This window comes from Neolamprologus brichardi, chromosome 19, assembly GCF_056152115.1.
Source record: "Neolamprologus brichardi isolate AB-2024 chromosome 19, ASM5615211v1, whole genome shotgun sequence".
Classification (NCBI taxonomy): domain Eukaryota; kingdom Metazoa; phylum Chordata; class Actinopteri; order Cichliformes; family Cichlidae; genus Neolamprologus; species Neolamprologus brichardi.
In genome coordinates, this window is record NC_142122.1 from 5,926,922 (window position 1) to 5,947,314 (window position 20,393).

A 20,393-nucleotide genomic window follows, 5' to 3' on the forward strand; every position below is an offset into this window, starting at 1 on the left:
CTTACAACCATTCACTCTAGAACGATCGGTTAACCCAACAAGCATGTCTTTGGACTGTGGGAGCCCCACGCAAACACCAGGAAACCATGCAAACCGGCATGTTGCTCAGTGATCATTGCACCACCATGCTGCTGGAGTGGACCATTGTTCTGGCAAAATACTATATCCAAACATTTTCACCCCTCTGGTTTGCAGAAAATGAACTTTTCACTTTGGTGTCACTGACATATTCAGGTTTGAAGGTGAATTATAGCCTTTTTCAGCTTATCTATATCGCTTTTTTGAACTTATGAACTGCTTTGCAAGTTTTATCTTTAGACGTGAGAACTACAAAACTATGCATGCTACACATGCTGCACATGTCTCAACTTCTAGCAAAAAGATCCTCAGCAGAACCAAATGCAGAACATTGGGAGTATGTGGTGTATATTTTAAGGATTTATGGAAACGTGACAAAAAATGCACTGCAGGTAGTTTGAAGGGCTTTCTAAATTGAGTCAATTAGAAAAATAACAAATTTCTGCCAAACAAATCGAACAGGAAAAGGTTTATGAGGTTTATGGCACAGAAAACCAGAGCAGCACCACAAGCAGAGAAAAGTGCATGACAAATAAATAATCAAATAAAGAAAAAACAATGAGTGAAAGCAGTCAATCACAAGGAGCGTAACCTGACACAGGTGGGGAAAAAAGAAGAAGGAGAAAAAGAAGGGAAGGGAAAACAGGAAGTTAGGTACTGGAGATATGCAAAGAAAGGTAATTACCAAAATAAAACCGGAGTGGATGTAAGGAAGGAAGGATAGGACAGAGGAAGGCAAAGAGATGGAAAAGCTGGAGACACGTGAACATAGAAATACCAAAAAGAATAGCAGTAAAATTAAGTGAATTAAGTTAAACTGAGGACCATGACAGCATGACACATTGCATTGAAATGTATGTTACATTATCTTTGCATTTGTGCTGGTTTGGTTGTTTTTATAAAGGCTTCAAGCATAGGAGTGTGCAGGGTGATGGTCTGTAGAACTTGTTACTGTGCTTGTGAGGAATAGATCAACTAAAACTTATATTACAAATATAAATATATAATACAAGTTAACTTCTTTGGGTTTGCAGTGAATATTTCTTCAAGCAAAACTGAAATCATGCGGTCTTTCTTGTATATATAGTTTCATTTTTTCTTTATAAGTCTTCATGAAGAAAACAGCAAAACTGCATGCACGTGAGCCACATAATTCGTGAAAGCATGAAGCGGGTGGGGAGGAAGCCTCCAGTTTGTGTCACACGGGTCGTTTCTGTTGCAGTGCGAGGCTTTTTGTTCACACCATGAAATGCCCCCCCTGGAGACCCCAGACCTCCATCAGTGTCTTTCCCTGGGAGCTCCCTCCAGGCGCGAGGGGGCAGAGTGCCGCTTCATGTCAGCCCAGAAATGTCACATCACCTCAAACACGCACACGTCTGCTTCCACACAGCCCCGTAGTTGCCTCCTCCCCGCTCCGGCAATTTGCTTTTGCATCTCCACCGCCTGCCGAGGAGGGCACGCGCCCAGGAGAGACGCGTTGGGGGGCGGGGGGGTGAGCATGCACGTGTGTGTATGTAACTGCTCCTTCTGCGTGTACGAATGCAGCTCCTTGTGGAAATTTTGAGTGCGCGATGAAGTGTGTAAAATGTCTAGCAGTTACGAAGCCTTGAGGCCTGCCTGACACAGCTGCAGGGCACAAAGAGGAAGGTGATTATCTCATAGCTGCCAGCTATTCAGCTCAAATAAAGACAAAAGTAACTCCGACTAACTAGGCGACTAAAAGTGAAGCCACGTACGTGAACTTAGAATGTGTTGGTGTCGTTTCTAAAACTTGCACTCAACTCACACGAAAAGTGCAATAAAATGTACTTTGTGTTTTATTTGCAGGTACAGTGGCGATGTGCAATTTAGCATTGGACAGCTCACAGCAGATATATTAAGATGAGCATTTGCTGCATTAAAAAAAAGAAATTTAGTGGAAGGAAACTGGCCTGCAATGTTATATATGCAAAAGTTACATTTAGAGCCACATAAATGTTCAAGAGAGGAACATTGATCCATATGTTGCTGTAAAGAAAGTGACTGGAGGGTTTTTCTTGTTGTTTTTTTACCACTTCCCACGTGCACACCCTTCTAAAAATTTACGTGTAAAGATCAGAGCGTCATGCATGCATAAATCTCCAGTGGTGCTTTGCAAACAAAATCGAATGGTTTGTCTTTCCAAGGTGCAGAGAGTAGAGGCAAACTTGTCTTTTGATTTGGGGAGTGGGGTGCGCGTTCACTTCCTTGCCTGACATTTGCATAGTGCCAGGATTGCACCTTCATTTCAGGATTTGGGATGAGCTCTAGTGCGCGCGGCTGTGTTTGTGTTTGGATTTGGAAAAGCCTGCCTACGAGCCCCTTTCTTTGGGAAGTGCAGCTCTTTTGGCAGGTGATGGGCACACACACCTGGACGTGTATGCATGCCCAGATGGAAGCTTGCGTGGTGGCAGCTGGTGTGACGTCCCCTCAGGACGGTGGAGCCGGCAGAGAGGAAATCAACGTGCGATGTCCTGCACTAACTAACTAACTATCAATCTATTTATTCGTCTATCTATCTGTCCGTCCATCTAGCCATCTATCCATGTCTATCTGTCTGTCTAGCTATCTATCTCAGTCCCATCCCCTTTATCTGTGTGTGCTCCCTGTGTGTGCCTCACGCCTCGTTCGCAGTGCCAACACCTCATTAGTACAATATGCAAATGAACTGGCGCTGGGCCAGAGGGTCAGAGCACAAACTGGAGGCAGAATAATAGCACAATGGTGCATCGTTTTGTGTATCAGAGAGACAGAGAAAGAGTGTGTGTGTGTGTGTCCAAATGCCTGCCTAGAATTATGTGATTGTTTATGTGTGGTTACCTGACTTTGAGTCAGTGCGATGTGTCCGTACCCAAACTCTGGAGCCATATGTGGGTCAGCCTACACCTCACAGCTTCTAAATAACCATGACCTCATAAACCCTGTCATGAAAGGTTGGATTCTCGCAAAACAAGGTTTTCTGTCAAATCTGTACACTGTGTCGTTTCTGGCACAAACAAACAGCATGCTTCGTGACTCAAGACAGCAGTATCTTTGCACCAGGCTTGGAATGGGAAACCCTACCTGGAGGTGATGAAAGCAGATGGGAGTGGAGGCAAACTCAATCAGTCTCTGGACTAAAAATGTAAAATATACGCCAGAGTTGCCCTTTGGTATCATCGAGAGATGAAGAGAGCTGGAGGCCAAATTACCCATGACAAATCAAAGGTTGCAGGGAGCAATTTAAAGGGAACATAATATGAAAGAGCGCTACTCAAACCAGCGGTTCTTCTGTCAGTGCACGGGCTCAATTTGAAATGTCAGCTTCGGGGCTGCAAACGGCATGATGTACATGTCTAATCGAGGTTAAATCTCAATTTCTGATAACAGTGTCTCAGCACCCCTTGGCTGTAAAATATGAACTAATTTGATCACACTGGGGTCTACATTATATAAAAGTGCATTTCATTTAATGAAACACAATGGAGCCATTGGGCACCGTGCCAGACAAAGCTTCTCCAATAACTTCTTTGTAACAGAATTGCCCACACCTGGCACAGCAGCACTGACTGCCTCAGTTTTCACACTGCACATAATGAATGACTCACAGGGTGCAGGAGAAGGTGGCTCCTTTTCCAGCTGGCGCAAACATTTAAAGGAAGTTTGTATTTTAAAAGCATTGCCATGGAAAGTAAAAGCACAATAGCTTTTCGGGCAAATTAATCACATTATCGTTATTTGACGTTGTATAACTACTAATAGATAGGTTACTGTAAATCCTACAGTTTAAGCCCCAGCATCTTTCTAATCAGCTTTAGCATATTTGGAGTCTGCAGCATGTTCAGATGTATTTAACCTGAGCTAATCTGATTCATGAAGAATGTGTGCCCATAAATATGGAGTAATTTGTGTATGCATGTTTAATGCACAAATCCCAGATTCATCATATTTTATTTACATTTATAGCAGCCTCAGCTCACACACGCGCACACACAAATGAATAGCTTAAGAAAATAAGCTAAACCGCCATCATTCCCGAGGGAAAACATTAGAGGTTTGCCTTTTCTGGCGTCACATCTTCCCCCGCCGTATCCCTCAAGGGAAACGTGTTTCATTATATAGCAAAATGTGGCCGTGACAGTATTAAAATTACACATGGAGGTTATGCTCCTGATTCTGGTGGTAAGAACGGACTTGGCAGGGACACCGGTTTTTCTAAATGTTTTTTTATGCCTGTTGGGAACATCTCTTCGGTTTTGTTGTCCGGTTAGAGCGTTAGCTAGTTTTTGTCGAGGTATGTTTCCGCCTGTTGAAACCTGAAGATCAACAAATTATATATTTTTATGAACTCCCGTGTGAGTCTCTGTGTCATTTTGTTCCATTCTGAGATGATTTCACTTAGCTAGATTAGGAATGCTGACACCATGAGTGAAGTGAGTAGGTGGATCGTCTGCTCGGTGAAAAAAGAAATAAAACTTGGAAAGTTATTTTCCGTCTTTCCCGTTAGACAATTTGCAAGATGGAGGTTATGCAGATCTTTTCACAGTTTGACACTACTTATGTTATAATTAAATCAACAATGGTGGGACTAATAAATGCTAAGTTTAGCAAACATAAATACACACAAATCACATTTTCTCAGGTCAAGTTAGTTTCATTCAGTAAAACATCTTTTTGCCTCCTTTGTTGAGTTCTGTTAACTTTTTCTGGCTTAAGGTTTATAAAAAACGAACGAGCTTGCTTTCCGCCATTAAGATTATCAGCAGAAGAGGAAAGATTGATTTCAGCCACTTGCGGAAAAAAAAAGCAAAAACATATGTTCATTGAAATGAACTGATGTCATTAGCTAACATAATGGCTGTGTGGGTGTGAGCAGATTGTACTTGCGCGACATCTCCCTCGCTCTTTGGTGTAGTTAGCTCGTTGCACCTGTTAAGGTGGACCGCCCTCCACCTTCCAGTACAGTTACGCCAACCTCATGTTATGTCATTCAGTCATTACAACAAGCAGAGTGGAGGGAGCTCTTTGAGGTTGTCTTTGTTATCATTCCAAGCCAAATATATCAGAAACTTTAGCAAACAGCCACACTGAAATTTAACCCCTCAATGACTCAAATTATTGACACTGATGTAGTTCATTAACCCTTTAAAGCCAAGTTAATCATATTTGATACATGAGCTTTGTGTGATTTTCTGAGACTTCTGTTTCATCAGTGTGATTTCCCCCCCTTAAAAAACAGAAATAAATTATATTTAAATAAATAAATTGCAAGAAAACAACAACAAAACACCTGCTGTAGCAAATTTGATACAAATTTAAAGTCATATACGCACATTTACATAATTTATTTAAAGGGTTAAAATTGCTCTAATTCATAATAAGAGCTAGATGTATTTATTAGAGCTATTTTGTTATATTTTGTAACTTATTTTATTATTTCATTTAGTTTAGTTAGTTATTGTTCTTGCTGCCTTTGAGCAAATGGGACCACATAGTTTTCCTTGGCGTAATAAAGTATTCTGATTCTAATAGCTGGTTTTGATTTTAAGCTAAAACACTGCATATGTGCCCTAAAACCAGTGACCACAACAAGGTCACAGACCACAGACTTTAATACTTTATATTAAAGTCTGGACGTTACAGCTAAATTTAAAAATGTTGGATAGAAGTGTAAATTTGGAAGGAGGCAAAGGATTATTCCAGGAAAATCCAAGTAGCTGACCTGCAAGGTGAAAACAATATCAGCCTCAGTGCTGCAGTTGGCAGTATATTCAAAGGGACAAACTATTAAGCAAGTAATGGAAGCAAGTTATTCATGTAGAAAAAGTATTGGCTGAAATGTCTTTCAGACATTTTTGGTGTTTTTTTTTTTTTCTTAAATTAAAAATTGGGTTAAAATGAGGTAAAATGTATGGAAGCCCGTTTCCACCACTTAGGGACAAAAAAAGGATCCATAACTCGAAATTTTGACGTATTAACTCGAAATTTTGACTTATTAGCTCGGAATTTTGAGAAAAGTAACTCAAAATTTTGAGTTAGCGCTGCCAATGAGTAATCTACGTGAATGACCTCATTTCCTTTTTACCCAGAAGCTGAAGCCCTCAGCTACAAATGCTACAGCTAAGCTACCAGTATTACATCCAGTCATGAATGCACAGATTGCTGAGTATTTTCAGCGTGGCTTCAAAAATGATGAAATCCTTGTGTTATTAGCTGAATCACATGGCGTTACTTGCGAAAGAGCCAGTTTGTTGCGATACGGTTTTGAGTGCGCGTTACTCTGCGCCATATGCTTCCGGGTAACAAGAAAGTGACCACATTCTCGTAGATTACTGATTGGCAGAGATAACTCAAAATTACGAGTTAATAACTCGAAATTTCAAGAAAATAGCTCAAAATTTCGAGTTATGGATACTTGTTTTGTTTTTTTGTTTTTTTAGTGGCGGAAACGGGCTTCCATAGAAATGAGACAAAGCTTCAACCTTCAACAAGTCTCTGAATCTCAGCCCTCAGAGGCATCCTTCAAGGTAGGATCAAAAGATTCTGAGAACTGAGCTCCATGAAATTTTAAAAGCTTGCCTGTTTTAAATTTGACTGATTTCACATTCAAGGTCATCTTCTCGGGTATGTCCTGGCAGTTTCCAGCATGAGTGCTATTTCAACATCTCTCAGTGTAAGTCCAATTTGGGCCCCTTGCAGCCTGAACAGTGTGAAAAGGCAGAGCGTCAGGTGAGCAAGACTGACGGCATGCACCCTGAATTAAAGTCCCCAGGGTGAGACATCAGCATGGGGTTTAGCTGTAATGTCCTGAGGTCTCAGGAAGACCAGGGAGTGAGTCCTTTCTGGCCACATGAGCACAATCCTTGCTCTCCACCTGGACATCTCACTGTGATATTTGTTCACTGAAAATCAAGTTGAAGGATTACACACCAACTGGAACGGTACGGGTGTGAGGGGACACAATGGGAATAGCACTCACTGAGAGATCTAAACATAAAAGCTGAGGTGCACAAGAAGATGTTGTTGGAGGGGGGATCACCCAAAATTCAAATCAGATAAACCTTTTGATTTTCATTGACCTGTTCTCAGAACTTTTTGATCACACCTTATATCGTAGATTGATGGGTGTTAAATAGGCACAATTGTTTGCAGCATTTTAACTGCCTAAACTAAATGTCTTGCACACACGAACTGCACATGCACACCTGCACACTCACTCACTGTTTTGTTTCAGAGGATCCTTAACCCCTCACCCCTCGCCCGCCCATTGGTTTGATCACAAACCAATGGCTCTTCACCCATTTTACAGTCACCATTTCTGTTCATCTTTCTCATTGTTTTTTTCCCCCATTTCTGTTTCCTTGTTGCCTCTGTTCACGTGTTTATTTTGTCCATTCGTAAAAAGAAGCCATTATTTCTCCCCCCCAGGCAAGAGACGACGATGGCCTCGGTGGGAAATTACCCCTGCACAGCTTTGCTCAGGACACGCCCAGGCTTGTCTTCAAGACAAACAGCGATGTGCTTGTAAGGACCATACCCATTTAATGCCAGACAAGAGTTAAGCTTAATGGCTTCTGCACAAATATGTTTTGATGTTGTTCTTTGTTTAGAAATATGTAATTTTCAAGTCATGTCTGAAATGTGCCTGGGCTGGTTTGTGTTTGAGAATTACTGTAAAAGCAAAGCAGGCTCTTCCTCAAACCTCTCCAAACAAGATGCTGCACAAATTGCTTCACTTAAACGTTTCCATTTGTTATGTTCTGAACTTTTTTCATGCTTTATCATTTATTTTGCCCATTTTCATTTTTCATGTAGTGAGCTGTGTCAGTCTTTTTAGGAGCTATCAGACACATGCAGTCTCACAGTTAAAGCAGGTGTATAATATTGCAATAATAGCAGTGAAGCTAAGTTGGCTTTACTGAATAATATTTATTGGAAATGTTGATATACCTGTACATTTTACTAGTACATGCCCATATCCTGCTCTGCCATAAAAGTGCCATTTCAGTCCATTGTTAGGTAATTGCCAGGCAATGTGATGGCGCCAAATATATCTTATGCACTCACCAGACACTTTGTTGGATTTAATTCTTCATGTCATAGAGGAATGATCATGGTCAGCAAGAACACTTAAGTTAGCTGTGACATTTAAACAATGCACAGCTATAGAGACTCATGAGACCAGGCAACAGTTTTCCAGTCTTTTGTGCCGTTGTGTTGAACCCATATGAATTATAACTTCAGTTTCCTATTCTTGACTGACAGAAGTGGCATCAGGTGTGGTCTTCTGCTGCTGTAGCTCATCTGCTTCCTAGTTGGATGTCTTATGCATTCAGAAATGCTATTCCTCATCCTTACCTAGATTGTAAACAGTGGTTTTTTGAGTTACTGTCACTTTCTTATCAGTTCAGGGCAACCATTCTTCCCTGACCTGGCTGGATCAGGTGACCCCGAATCCTCCCTTAGTTATGCTGCAGTAGTAGTTATGCTTCCCATGATGCACTGAGTGTTTCTTATTCACTCACAATCTGTTTATACACCTCTCTGCATTTAAACATGACTTGTTATCAATGCTCCCTCTAATTTTTCATGTGTCTGACTGAACACACAAACTCCCTGAGCGATCCCTTAGACCACTGTGAGCAACAGCAGACGTGTGCACTGTGGTCACGCCGGCATCGAATCCATCCAAGTTACACCGTTTATTAAAATGATCAAATTACAGCATTTACATTTATGTTAGACTACTTTTAATTAACTGCTTTAGCCCACTTACAATGAAAATTTAATAAAATCTTGCTCATGACCTGTGTGGTATTTTAACACTATTGGAAGTTAAAATAAGAGAGTCCTGTAACTCTCTCTCTGCAAAATACAGTATATAATGACCAATGTTGGGCAATTAATTATATAGTTACTTCTTCAAAAAAAGTAACTGAGTATGCAAACAACAAAGTTTTTTGCAGCTGTTTACGTAAAAATGCAGCCAATGTGGTTTTTTAAATAAACATTTCAAACTATTTACAGAACAATCAGCTGTTCTGCATCAAATCTGATGCCACACAAATTATTTGTGCCACTCCAAAAGATAATTTCTGTCCACTATGAGATAAAGGAGAACAACAGCCTGATACCTGCAGGCCTGACAACAGGAGATGTATCACTCCTGTAACACCTGTAACATTCAGCAGTCGCCTCATTGTTCTGACACACACAACAAAACTATTGACTACACTACACACTAACTACACAAGATTTGTGCTAAACGTCAAATCTCTCACATCTCAAAACACTGTCACTCCTAAAACTTCCTCCCTTCCTAAACAACTAAATGCGATGTTACCATATCATTTTTAATTGGTCGACATGGTACATTTTTCCACCAATAGGAAAGGATGGGGTTTTTTGGTTTTGTTTTTGCTCACATGCAGAGAGTGTTTTCCTTATAAAATGCAGATTTTACCGTTCCTTCTCACAGTAAATATAAACAACGACAGTATTCAGGAAGAAAACCAAACGTTGCAGATATTTTTATCATAACTCTGGTTTTACGTGGCCTATCAACACAATTTAAAAACTTCTATAGAGTCCACACTATTTCCCGTCAGTTGTTCCATCTGTCCTTCATTAACGTGGCTTCACTCCACATCAGCCACGCCGCTTTGCTAGCTAAAACACCGGTGTCGGCACATAAGGACGCTGTCATAGCCTGTCAACGACGTTGATTAGCTGCGTATATACGAATGTGAATCACATTATTGGCTGGATTATGGGATAAAGTGGCATCGTTCTAATCCCATACGGGAGCAGCCAGTCACTTACTGACTAACACTGCAAAACATTATTGTTAAAGTATTCATTTTAATTTCAATTCAGGTTCGATTTTTTTTCTTTTCTGTGCACACAGACCGTGCCAGCAGTGTGTAATTGCGCATGCGCCAGCTTAGAGGGAACATTGCTTGTTATTAGTCTTTGTCCCTCTTCAGCAGTGCATCTTTTGTCCTCTCTTCCTCCCCTCACCTCCCAACCACAACAGCTGACTGCCCCTTCCTGAGCCTGTATCTGCCGGAGGTTTCTTCCCGTTAAAAGGGAGTTTTTCCTTCCCACTGTCACCAAGTGCTTGCTCAAAGGGCATCATTTGATTGTTAGAGTTTGCTTTCTGTTATTGTAGGGTCTTTACCTTACAATACAAAGCGCCTTGAGACGACTACTGTTGTGATTTGGCGAAATAGCAGTAAAATTGAATTGAACTGATGTCTGACATCAACTTTGTTGATGACGCCCATACAATATTTTTTTTCTCTTTTTCGGACCATTCTCTGTAAACCCAAGAGATTGTTGCGCTGGAAAATCATAGTAGATCAGCTGTTTCTGAAATACACAAGTGTACCTAACAAAGTGGCTGGTGAGCATATGTTGCAATATTCAAGTTTTGTGGATATAAATGAGATGTTATTATCGTAAAAAAAAAAAAAAAAAAAAAAAAAAGTAAACAAAAACTGTATGTTGTCTTCTAAAATCTTCTAAAACATTCTGCTAAATATAAATAAAAAATATTTCTGTAAACTTAGTGGGGCTTTCAAATTTATCACAGCTTCTATCACAGCTTCTATATATATCTATATGTCTGTTGATGACAGTAATGTTATGTTTCTAGGCAGCTGTGTACCGAGTTTGAACCTATGTGTAGAACACTGGGAGCTTCAGCTTCTTCCACAATTGAAAAGTGTGTTAGGTTAATGCCCAGGACATTGTTGCAAAGGAGATTCTTAAATCTCGAGAATTTCACGTGTTTGTAATGCGAAACAGGTGTACTCATTCATAATATTTTATTGGACAGTCTTCCAGTCTCCCATTCCAAACATGTGGAATCATTTTTTAACTTTTGTATGTTCAGGTTTTGTTTCCTAACAAATTTATTTTATGTTGACCAACTAAAGGCTATAACATTTACTTTAATACAACATGCTTTTGCCTACACGACATCAACTACTCAGTACCAAAGTCTTTGCATAGTTTATAATCAACTAGAACCAAAGGATCCAGTTACATCAGAGCAAAGTGTCCATCTGCAAGATTCAGTCTAGCACTGATCATACAGGACTCTGTCTTCAAAACACCAAATTTTCTCTTTAAACTCTTGTTTTATAGAAGCGCCAACTGTTTATGTATCCACCAGATACAATGCTGTCTGACAGACTGTCTGGAAAATGCAATATTAAATATTACTGCATCTCCGCTCTCCCTCTCTGTGAAAGCTGGCTGTTCCCTCCACCCCTCAGTCATTCAAAACAACCATAAGAACTTCTGACTTCAGACGTGACACATTATACAAACTACCTCTGAAATTGGCTTTTTGATAGGCTGATCAGCACTACTTACCCTCGCTTACCTAACGAAGAAGCTATCCTGAGTAGCTTGTTAGTTAGGCTTGAAAATGGAGGTAACAAGCAAAATAAAAGTAACTTCTCCTCACTGAGAAGCAGTCTGAAGCCAGTTCTTCAGATTAGGAAGATGTTGAGTGTTTAGCTGTTAGATTTTGAGATATATGCAGGGTCACCTTAAATATTTCCTCTGATTGGCATTCAGTGGCTATATGACTGGTGTATAAGTGTGTAATTTTCTCATGACTGAGAGGCATTCACGCACTCACCATGTCGCTTACTTGGATCTCACTGTCTATAGCTGACAAGGGAAGGACTTTGAAGACATGTTTGACAAAAAAGGAGATGAATGAATCTGTGCTTGTCCAGATCCAAAGGAATTTATGGATTTAAGGGTGTGGAAATGTATCTCCTGTCGGTAAACGCCTCAAAGTTAAACCTTTCCCCTGAAGAGACTCTAGTGAACTGTTTTTTCTCCAGTTTGTTGTCTCAGTTTGCTATGTGCAGGCTCTAGCCTCAAATTCATCGCACAGATATCACAGCAGTATTGATTTTTCCCAAACCCTGCAAAAAAAAAAAAAAAAAAAAAATGAAGCATATAACTGTGCTTTCTATGGAAAAGCACAGAGTAGATATCTCATCTCATAGATCTCCCGTCTGCTGCATTGACATTCAAACACAATCCGCCAGGTCTGCCTCGTCTCTCTTGCAGCTGAAGTTATTTTACTCGCCGTGCGTGCGTGAGCGTGCGCTGTGAAATATAGCACAATTGAGCTTCACCTGGCCAAGTGAGAATGGCCTTTGTATGTCACATCTATAATGACTGATGGGATGGCTGGCTGTGAAAAGAGCCACCTCACAGTGAGTGTGGTTCTCCTGCGTCTTGGCTTTTAGCTGCAGTTTAAAACTTTTCATCCATTCAGGTTTTGATGGAGAAGTCAGGTACACTGTGTAGTCAGTATAAAACACTGGGAGAGGATCTGTACCAGATATGTTTCCTCTTTTGTAAGCCAAGTAATTATAACCATTGCAACAATGAATGAGGCAACTGGAAACTGATAGTTTGGTTAATCATAGTAATAAGTCCACATGTTGCAGATGGTCTTTAAAGCCTTGCCAAAGTTTAATTTTCTTGTGTAAACATCAGTGTAAGCTTTACACTGTTTTCTTCTTCCAGTGGACCAGGTGCTTTAAGATGGCAGTCTGTTGCAACATGATCTAGTTTTTGGACTAAATCCACAGTACAGCCAGCTCAGTGTTTCTGTCCGCCTCTTCTCAGAATCTCTGATGAACCCGAGCCGTCACGGGTGGATACTTTGCTGCAGATTGTTTGGAGTGTAAAATAACAAAAAAACCAAGCCTTGCTTCAAGCACCTGGTTCATTTTCATGTGTTTAATCTTTGTGTTTTGCACTTTGTGATTGTGGAAGCAATGTGAGAAGTGTCAAAAGAATCGCATATCGACCTTAACAGGGCGGGATACCCAAGCCTGTCCCTTGATGCACTTTTCTTGCTTAAACCTCCTCATTTTCAGCGAACCTCTTCATCATACATATAAAACCACTTCAGGCACCACAACCTCTTATGAAACCTTACAATCTCTGCACCGTCTGAAACTCTCCAGCCTCTTAACCCGCTGCCACCTCCTCCTTCGCCTTCCTCTTCATCTCTTAAATCCTACATATCCTTAGAAATCTGAAGCCCCTGCCTTATATGGAGAATCCAAACTGCCAAAATCAATAATAATTTTTTTAAAGGCCTGGCAAAATTAAGAATTTCACAAATTATCTTTAAAAAATGTGACATAAGTGGATATTTTTTATTTAATTTGCCTCTGTATGTGTTTTTCTTTGTATTTATTCCTTTCGTTTTAAATTTTATACATATTTCTGTTTGATGAAAGGAAAACAAAGTCAAAACAAAACCGAAACATATACAGCAATAGAAAAATGTTAAAGAGTAAATGTTAATAGAGATTAATAAGTAAATAAGTCAATAAATAACATGGTAAACTAAATGAAGATTCTTACGTTAAAGATGATAATTCAATTATAAATATGTCACAGTTTATAAATTTGTGGATTTCTACATTTATTTCTAATATTTTGGTGCATTGCATAATTGCAATATATTTCTATATTTTTAATATTTCGGCAGTTTTTGTCCTCCACAGAATTAACCTTTTCTATTGGGTCATTCTCTTTGAATGCAGCAAACTAAATGCTGTTTATTTATTGCTCTAACCTCTGAGAATGTCTCAAATCCCCTCACAAATCACCTCACCTTATATGTTCATTTTTTTTCTTATGCACTAAAACATGTCGCTGACTAATGTGGGAATTCCTAAAATTCCTAAAATTCCCTAGATTCGGGATTGGGTCAGAGAGTCAGAGGAGGGAGAACATGTCGACCACTGGGGTGCTTGTTTAGAAGCCGGATAATCGTTGTAATGCAAACGGTTAAACTACACCGCCGATGCTGGTTTGTTGGCCACGATGGAAATAAATGACCATAATTACATTCAACTGCAAACATCTGTGTGCAGGAGCCGGGAGAGAGCGAGAAAGAGAAAGCACAACTCCATTAGCGTAATGCGCAGTGAAATTTCACTCACGGTGCTGAAAGTCGTTAAGTGCTCTCCATCTGTCTTTCTGAGTCGAGGAAATTTTCAGCACATTTATTATTTAAAATATCCTGGGCATACCATTATCAAACTCAACTTGTGAGAGCACCTTTTTGACTTTTACTCAGTCATGGCTCATTGAATTAGTGAGGACTAAATGGGCAGTTAAAGCATGTAGAATTCAAGGGACTGACATCCGAGCGCTTCCAGCGCCGTGTAGTTCAGTCTCTGATCTGTTTTTGCTGCTCTCCGGCTGCTTCTCTCAAACTCGGTTCAGTTTTTAAGTTAGAGTGACACTCTCTAATGACTGTCAAATGCAGACCTTTGCCCTTTTCGTGAATGCCTCTGCTTCAACCAGTTCACCTGTGATGTAAAGCACATAATCGAGGCAAGCAACCTGATGTTTTACACATGTTGCAGTTGAAGGACAGCACACTGTGTTTTCTTTTTGAAATCCTGGCCAGTGCTGCAGTGCATCTGCCCAAAAGCCCATGTGAGTCCACTGTCTTTCAGCTGCTGCCAGACACTTTCCTGCCAAATAATCCAATGTTGCTATGCAGCTTGCAAAAGGAGTTTATCCACCTTCCGGTTGCATCCCTCGACTTATTAACATTCAGCAGGGGGGCTTAAGGGTCTGTGTGATGGATGGATGTCGTTGAAGGGTCTGACAACTGATTAATGCCTTAATTATCTCCAGCGAGGACCTGCCACTCCTCCCAGAGCTGACAGAGTGAGCTGTGTGTGGCCTGACGAGTAACTCCGTGTTCAGGGCTCGCCCACTGCTATCTGCTCTACCAGGGTCACATTCATTTTCCTCCCCTCCAAAAATCTGCACGTTTTGCACTAAAAAAGGTGTATAACGTTGATGAAACAGTGCAGCAGTGCGTTTTGGGATCTTTGCCATTGCGGTGACTAAGAAAGACAACTTTTCAATTGAGCCTCCACATGTTTGGATCCAGCCCAGGTTTGCATTCTGCATACAGAAGCAATCTCTGAAGTCGAGTCCATTTTTTTGAATGTAAAATGTTACTGTTGTCTTACAAGGCTTTATGCAACCAATCCACCTACTATATCAAGGAACTATTAACCCCTTTATAGCCATGTTGCCATGTTACATCAGCTCTGCTTTAATAGGTAGAAATCTCAAGTAGAGCCATTTTCAGGGAGGTTAGGCATCTGATGCTGCTTTGTCTGAGTAAGAAAGGAGTCAAGAGAAAAGAACAAAGAGGGGAAACAAACAATACAACATAAAACACCTGACAGGAACCGGTGGCAGAAATCACAGATCAGTTACATGCAGCTCTGGAGGTACAGCAGAAGGGTACAGGGAGAGAGGAGGATGCAAAGTTATGCAGTATATAAATATAAAAAAATGCATATGAATGCATGGGTCCCAAAAGAAATACACACTTTTCACGTGTAGCCGGCTTTACTTGATTAACTGACTTTAACTGCAATCTTACTAATATTGCAGCCACTTTAAATAAATAGTTTTCAGCAAACAATTGTGGCTTTTAGCCAAAAACCTCAGAGCTCGACTGAGAAAAATAATGTTAGAAAACGTGAAAGTTTTGCACCAAGCTTCAGCCATCACCTGCAACCTATAAAGATATTTAAAGTAAAACATTTCACCACCCAAAGAACAGCACAAAATTCTGTTATTCACCCATTTACCCATTACACCAATATACAGTGGTCCTTCTACCGTTTAACCTGATTTGACTTGTTGACCCACAATTCAATACCAGTGTGAGGGAAATCGTCTTTTTGTGTTGTGCTTGAGGCACTGGTCTTTATAGCCAACAGAAGGTGTAAATGGGCATTTCTTGTTAAGACAGAAGGTTAAAGGCAAAGTCACTTCAGCAGCTGAACGCCATTATGCAAGCATAAGATAGAACACATAAATATGTTGAAAGCAGAACTTCAATGTTAAATGTTTCCTTTTTTTTCAGCAGATCTGTAAAAGTATTTACAATCAACATCAGCTTCCTTAAAAATAATCTTTCTCTAATGGGCTTCTCTACAGATGGTGTGGAGACTAAGCGTCTTCCCCACATTTTTCAGAGAATATTTTGTAGTGGATCATCAAAAACAGATCAGGAGTCCTTTGTATGCAGGCTGACAGGTGCTTATATATGTGTGTCTCTTTTTGCAGGTGTGTGACTGGTGCAAACATATTCGCCATACTAAGGAGTACCTGGACTTTGGTGCTGGTGAGCGGAGGCTGCAGTTCTGCAGTGCCAAATGCCTGAACCAATATAAGATGGACATTTTCTATAAAGAGACCCAGGCTGCCCTTCCTGGAGCACTGTGTAACCCAGGACACGGAGCTGGAGGGGAGGGTAAGCTGGAGTGCAGTTCAGGGGTGCAGCTGCTCACTCCTGAATCCTGGGGAACGCCGCTAACGGACCTTCGACGTAAAGCTCCCTCACCTGGAGGGCCTTCCGCCGCCTCAGTTTTGGCCCCTTCCACATCTTCTGCTGCCTCACCCTCAGACACTGCAGCTGTCTGCTCCCCATCCTCCTCCTCTTCAGTCAAAATCCCCACACCCAGACCCCATGAGAGCCCCTCACTTCCCCCACCACCTGTTCCTGCTCTTCACCCACCAGTCGGGGTCCCCTCTGGCAGCCCTCCCATGGTGATGACACCCCGGGGACCCATGCCCCTGCCTCTGTTCATGGAGCATCAAATGATGCAGCACATCCGCCCCCCATTTCTTCGCACCTCTGCCCACCCAGGAGGACCCAACAGCCCGCTGTCAAACCCAATCATTCCTGGTATTGGTCCACCACCACCTCCTAGGACCCTTGGTGCTGCATCAAGCCCCATGCACAGGCCTCTGCTATCTCCACATGTCCACCCTTCATCCAATCCCAACCCTGGCATGATTCCCCCACACCCTGGAATCCCCATGCCGGGCCTACCGCCTTTCCCCCCAGTCAACATGATGCCCAATGGACACATCCCCCTGCCCCCAATGATGAACTTTGGCATGCCGTCCTTGGCTCCATTGGTACCTCCCCCAACTCTCTTGGTCCCTTACCCTGTCATTGTACCCCTCCCAGTCCCAATTCCTATTCCAATCCCTATCCCCTTCAACCCCAAATCCTCCAGGGACCGACCTGAGAGTACTGGTTCTGTCCGAAGTGCTCCAGAGTCCTCAGAAGCTTCAGCTTCTAGGCCCCACTCTCCAGGCTCCTCTGGAGGTGATAGAGGGAGCCAGAAGATAGAGCCAGCTGGAGGGCGTGTCTCTCCTGTGCGGTCAGAGAGAGGCAGGACAGTGGAATTGACTGTGAAGGCAGAGGACAACTCAGGCAACCTTTGTCTCAGCAGTGGCCCTGCATTGATGGATGGGGTTATTGATCTAACAGTGGGCCAAAGATCATGCCAGCAGCAGGTAATTCACAGGATTCTACCTGGTGTCCAGGTCAAAGTAGAGCCAGAGGCAGATTCAAGATCTCCACCAGCTGCTGAGCTGGGAAGGGAAGGGAAGAGCCATCGTGATGAAGGGGAAGGGGCTCTGCTCTCACAGGAACTCCTCAGTGCTGCGGAGCCAGAAGGGGCCACACACCCTAACACACTGGAATCATCAGCCCTACCTTCCAGTGCTCCCAGCAAAGCTTCAGTGAGCCAGAAGAGTCCCCACTATTCTAACCGTACAACACCACCCTCACCAAGTACAGTACGGACCCAGCCCCCATCTTTACCCCAGCACCAGACTAGCCCTGCTGCCCCATGTAATGTGATAGTCAATGGTACAGGATGGCATCCACTTCTCACGCCTGCGTTCGAATCTGACCGAAGGGGAGAGGCAGGAGAAGGAGAGGCAGAGAAGCACCCAGCTAACGGTGAGCTAGAGCGTGAGGCGCTGAAAGAGAACAATTGTTCCGTAGGTGAATGGGAGCCAGGGAAGCGGGTCTCAGCACAAGATGAGATGGGTAACACGGTGGAGGGTAAGCCAGATCCTGACTCCAACTTGGAGGAGGGTGAGCATGCCTACGCCCTACCGCTGCTGTCGACCGGAGGCTGTGTTGTCATACAGCCTGTGCCAAAGCCCGCCGCCGACAAGACAGCCATCCTCTCCTGCTCCATCAGCGCACCGCTATCAGCCGCTGGGAGTCCTGAGCTCGAGCCGCCGCTGAAGAGGAGGTGTCTGCGAATTCGCAATCAAAACAAATGAGGTGAGTGTTTTCCCACAACCGACTTGAAATATAAATTCAAACAGATTTATTCAGTGACATTTCATAATTCACAGTCGGGGTTTTTTCAAATTAAGAGTTGGTTTTAAAAGTCTCTTACTCCCCAGGGTGCGTCTTTAAACTATTCAAAATGACTCCCTTCAGTTGAAAATGTTCTTTAACCAGCTGTTTCATATTTATAATCTTCACATCTGGAAATCTCTGGCAACCGGATTATTTTGTATTTTGTCATTTCGAAAAGACATAATAGGGTTGATCACTTAATCAGAATTTCAACAATGTGATGCTTGATTCAAGGGCAGACTCGGTGTGCCCTCGTGCAGTCACAGCGGAAGGGGTCAAACAAGCATTAGTTGAATTATTACCTCCAAAATAATGCCAGCGTGCAGGTTCCCTGGCATTAAATCCACTGTGACAGACGGACTGCAGGTGATGTATGAGATTGTCACCCGGAGGGGCACTCGCAGGGACTGGCACTGAAAAGACTCTAAAAGGGTTAGTGAAGCAGGAGGGAACCTGACACAAAGCCCATTTGTGAAAAGATGAAATGAACCAGCACACCTACAAGGTGGTGTTAATACAAGCAGGCTATGCACAAGGAGGGCCTTGTCCTCTTAATATACAGCCAAACCATTCTGAAATAAAACCTTAAGACGAATACATACGAAGAATACATTTATCCTAGATGTTAGGAGCATTTGGAGTCATGTGATTAGCCAACACTCATTTACCGAACACACATTTCCACATGAGCTTGCGCCTCGATGTCATTTTACAAGAGGAATACTCGTCTTTGCTTTACTGTGACTGGCAGTATAGGAGCTTCGGAGTTTGAATGAGGAGCCTTTTATGCCATTAATGCCAAATTTAATGATGCAATCCTCGAGTTATTAATTAAATGAAATTGTATTCAAGAGCAATTGAAGACCAATTCAGGTTATGGTAACATGAGGCGAGTGCTCTGAATAAGATTAATTGGTAACGACAAAAGATGGAAATCAAGCCCCCTGCACACTCAGCGCTGCTAAACGCCAACCAGCAGCTGAAATAAACAGAAGTGATGCACTGCAATCTGCAAGTACTGATACAATAGCAAAAATATGGAGGACCAACAGTGCCTCCCTCGCTTGCTTTCTGGTAAATGGTTGCGCAAAATAATAACCAACAAAAAAAAGATGAAAAAATGCAATCAGGTAAATACGTTATGCCTACATTTATTTTAATACTGCTTTTTTGTTTTTAAAAAGAATAACAAAGTACCACAAAATCTATTTATTTTACTCAATATTTATTTTCCCATTTGGTTTATTATTTATATTAATTTGATTTTAATTGTTTTGTCCATTTAATTTATTGATTCTTTTTTGGGGGGATTTAATTTCATTTATTTTTAAAGTTCCATATTTATTTCTGCATTATTTTCCCTTAGAATTTCTTCTCCTCTTGTTTCTCCCAACCTAAATAAATGACTCCGTAATTAAACAGAGAAATTCCAGCAAATAAAAAATAGAAGCTAATTAAATTATAAATATTAATTTATATATTTCTCAAATTAATTTATGCCTACAATAGTTTTTTTATATTATTTTAATGCACCTAATTGCATATTATTTTTAATAAAGTCATGTATTTATTTTTTATATATATTTATTATTTATCTAGGGGGTTTTGGTCCTCCTTAGTGTGCAAAATGTGGAATACCATATCTCACCTTGCCTGCAACATCACAAGGCATTCATTATGAAATATCTAACACATTATGTAAAATTTATTCCAATAGAGAAGCAGAAGCTGAATGTTTTATTCTTTATTTGCCCAAAAGTGTCCTCAAGCTGATTCTGATTGCTGGGAGAATAAACCACAAATTAGGAAGTGCTGTTAAAAATCTGCATGTTCCTTCATTTGGCCCTCAGTGGTTTTAACACCAAAACTGTCTTTGCTCTGAACATCCTCCACTCTCCCACTTACCTTCAAATTAAAATACCTTGAATTCATGCATCAGCTTTGCCCGAAAACAGCTCTGACTCCGTCTAATTCTCCTCCCACTCTGCTTCACAGATGGATGCTCTGAGGACCGCAGTGCCATCAACGACACTCACTTGTCCACCCACAC

General features: G+C 41.5%; 1 protein-coding gene across 6 annotated transcripts in view; it reads left to right on the forward strand.

The window, feature by feature from the left end:
- The window catches only part of sobpa (sine oculis binding protein homolog (Drosophila) a), a 57,968-nt gene extending 37,575 nt beyond the window's left edge, over positions 1-20,393 (forward strand). For 3 of the 6 annotated variants that reach the window (XM_087832751.1, XM_087832748.1, XM_087832746.1), the window contains exons 5-8: positions 6,516-6,602; positions 7,504-7,599; positions 16,237-18,262; positions 20,339-20,393. In XM_087832751.1, the coding sequence (XP_087688877.1) occupies positions 6,516-6,602; positions 7,504-7,599; positions 16,237-18,261 (2,208 nt within the window). In that variant the 3' untranslated portion in view covers position 18,262; positions 20,339-20,393. The remainder of the gene's footprint in view (positions 1-6,515; positions 6,603-7,503; positions 7,600-16,236; positions 18,263-20,338) is intronic. The other 3 variants (XM_087832747.1, XM_087832749.1, XM_006799372.3) reach the window with 2 other exon arrangements.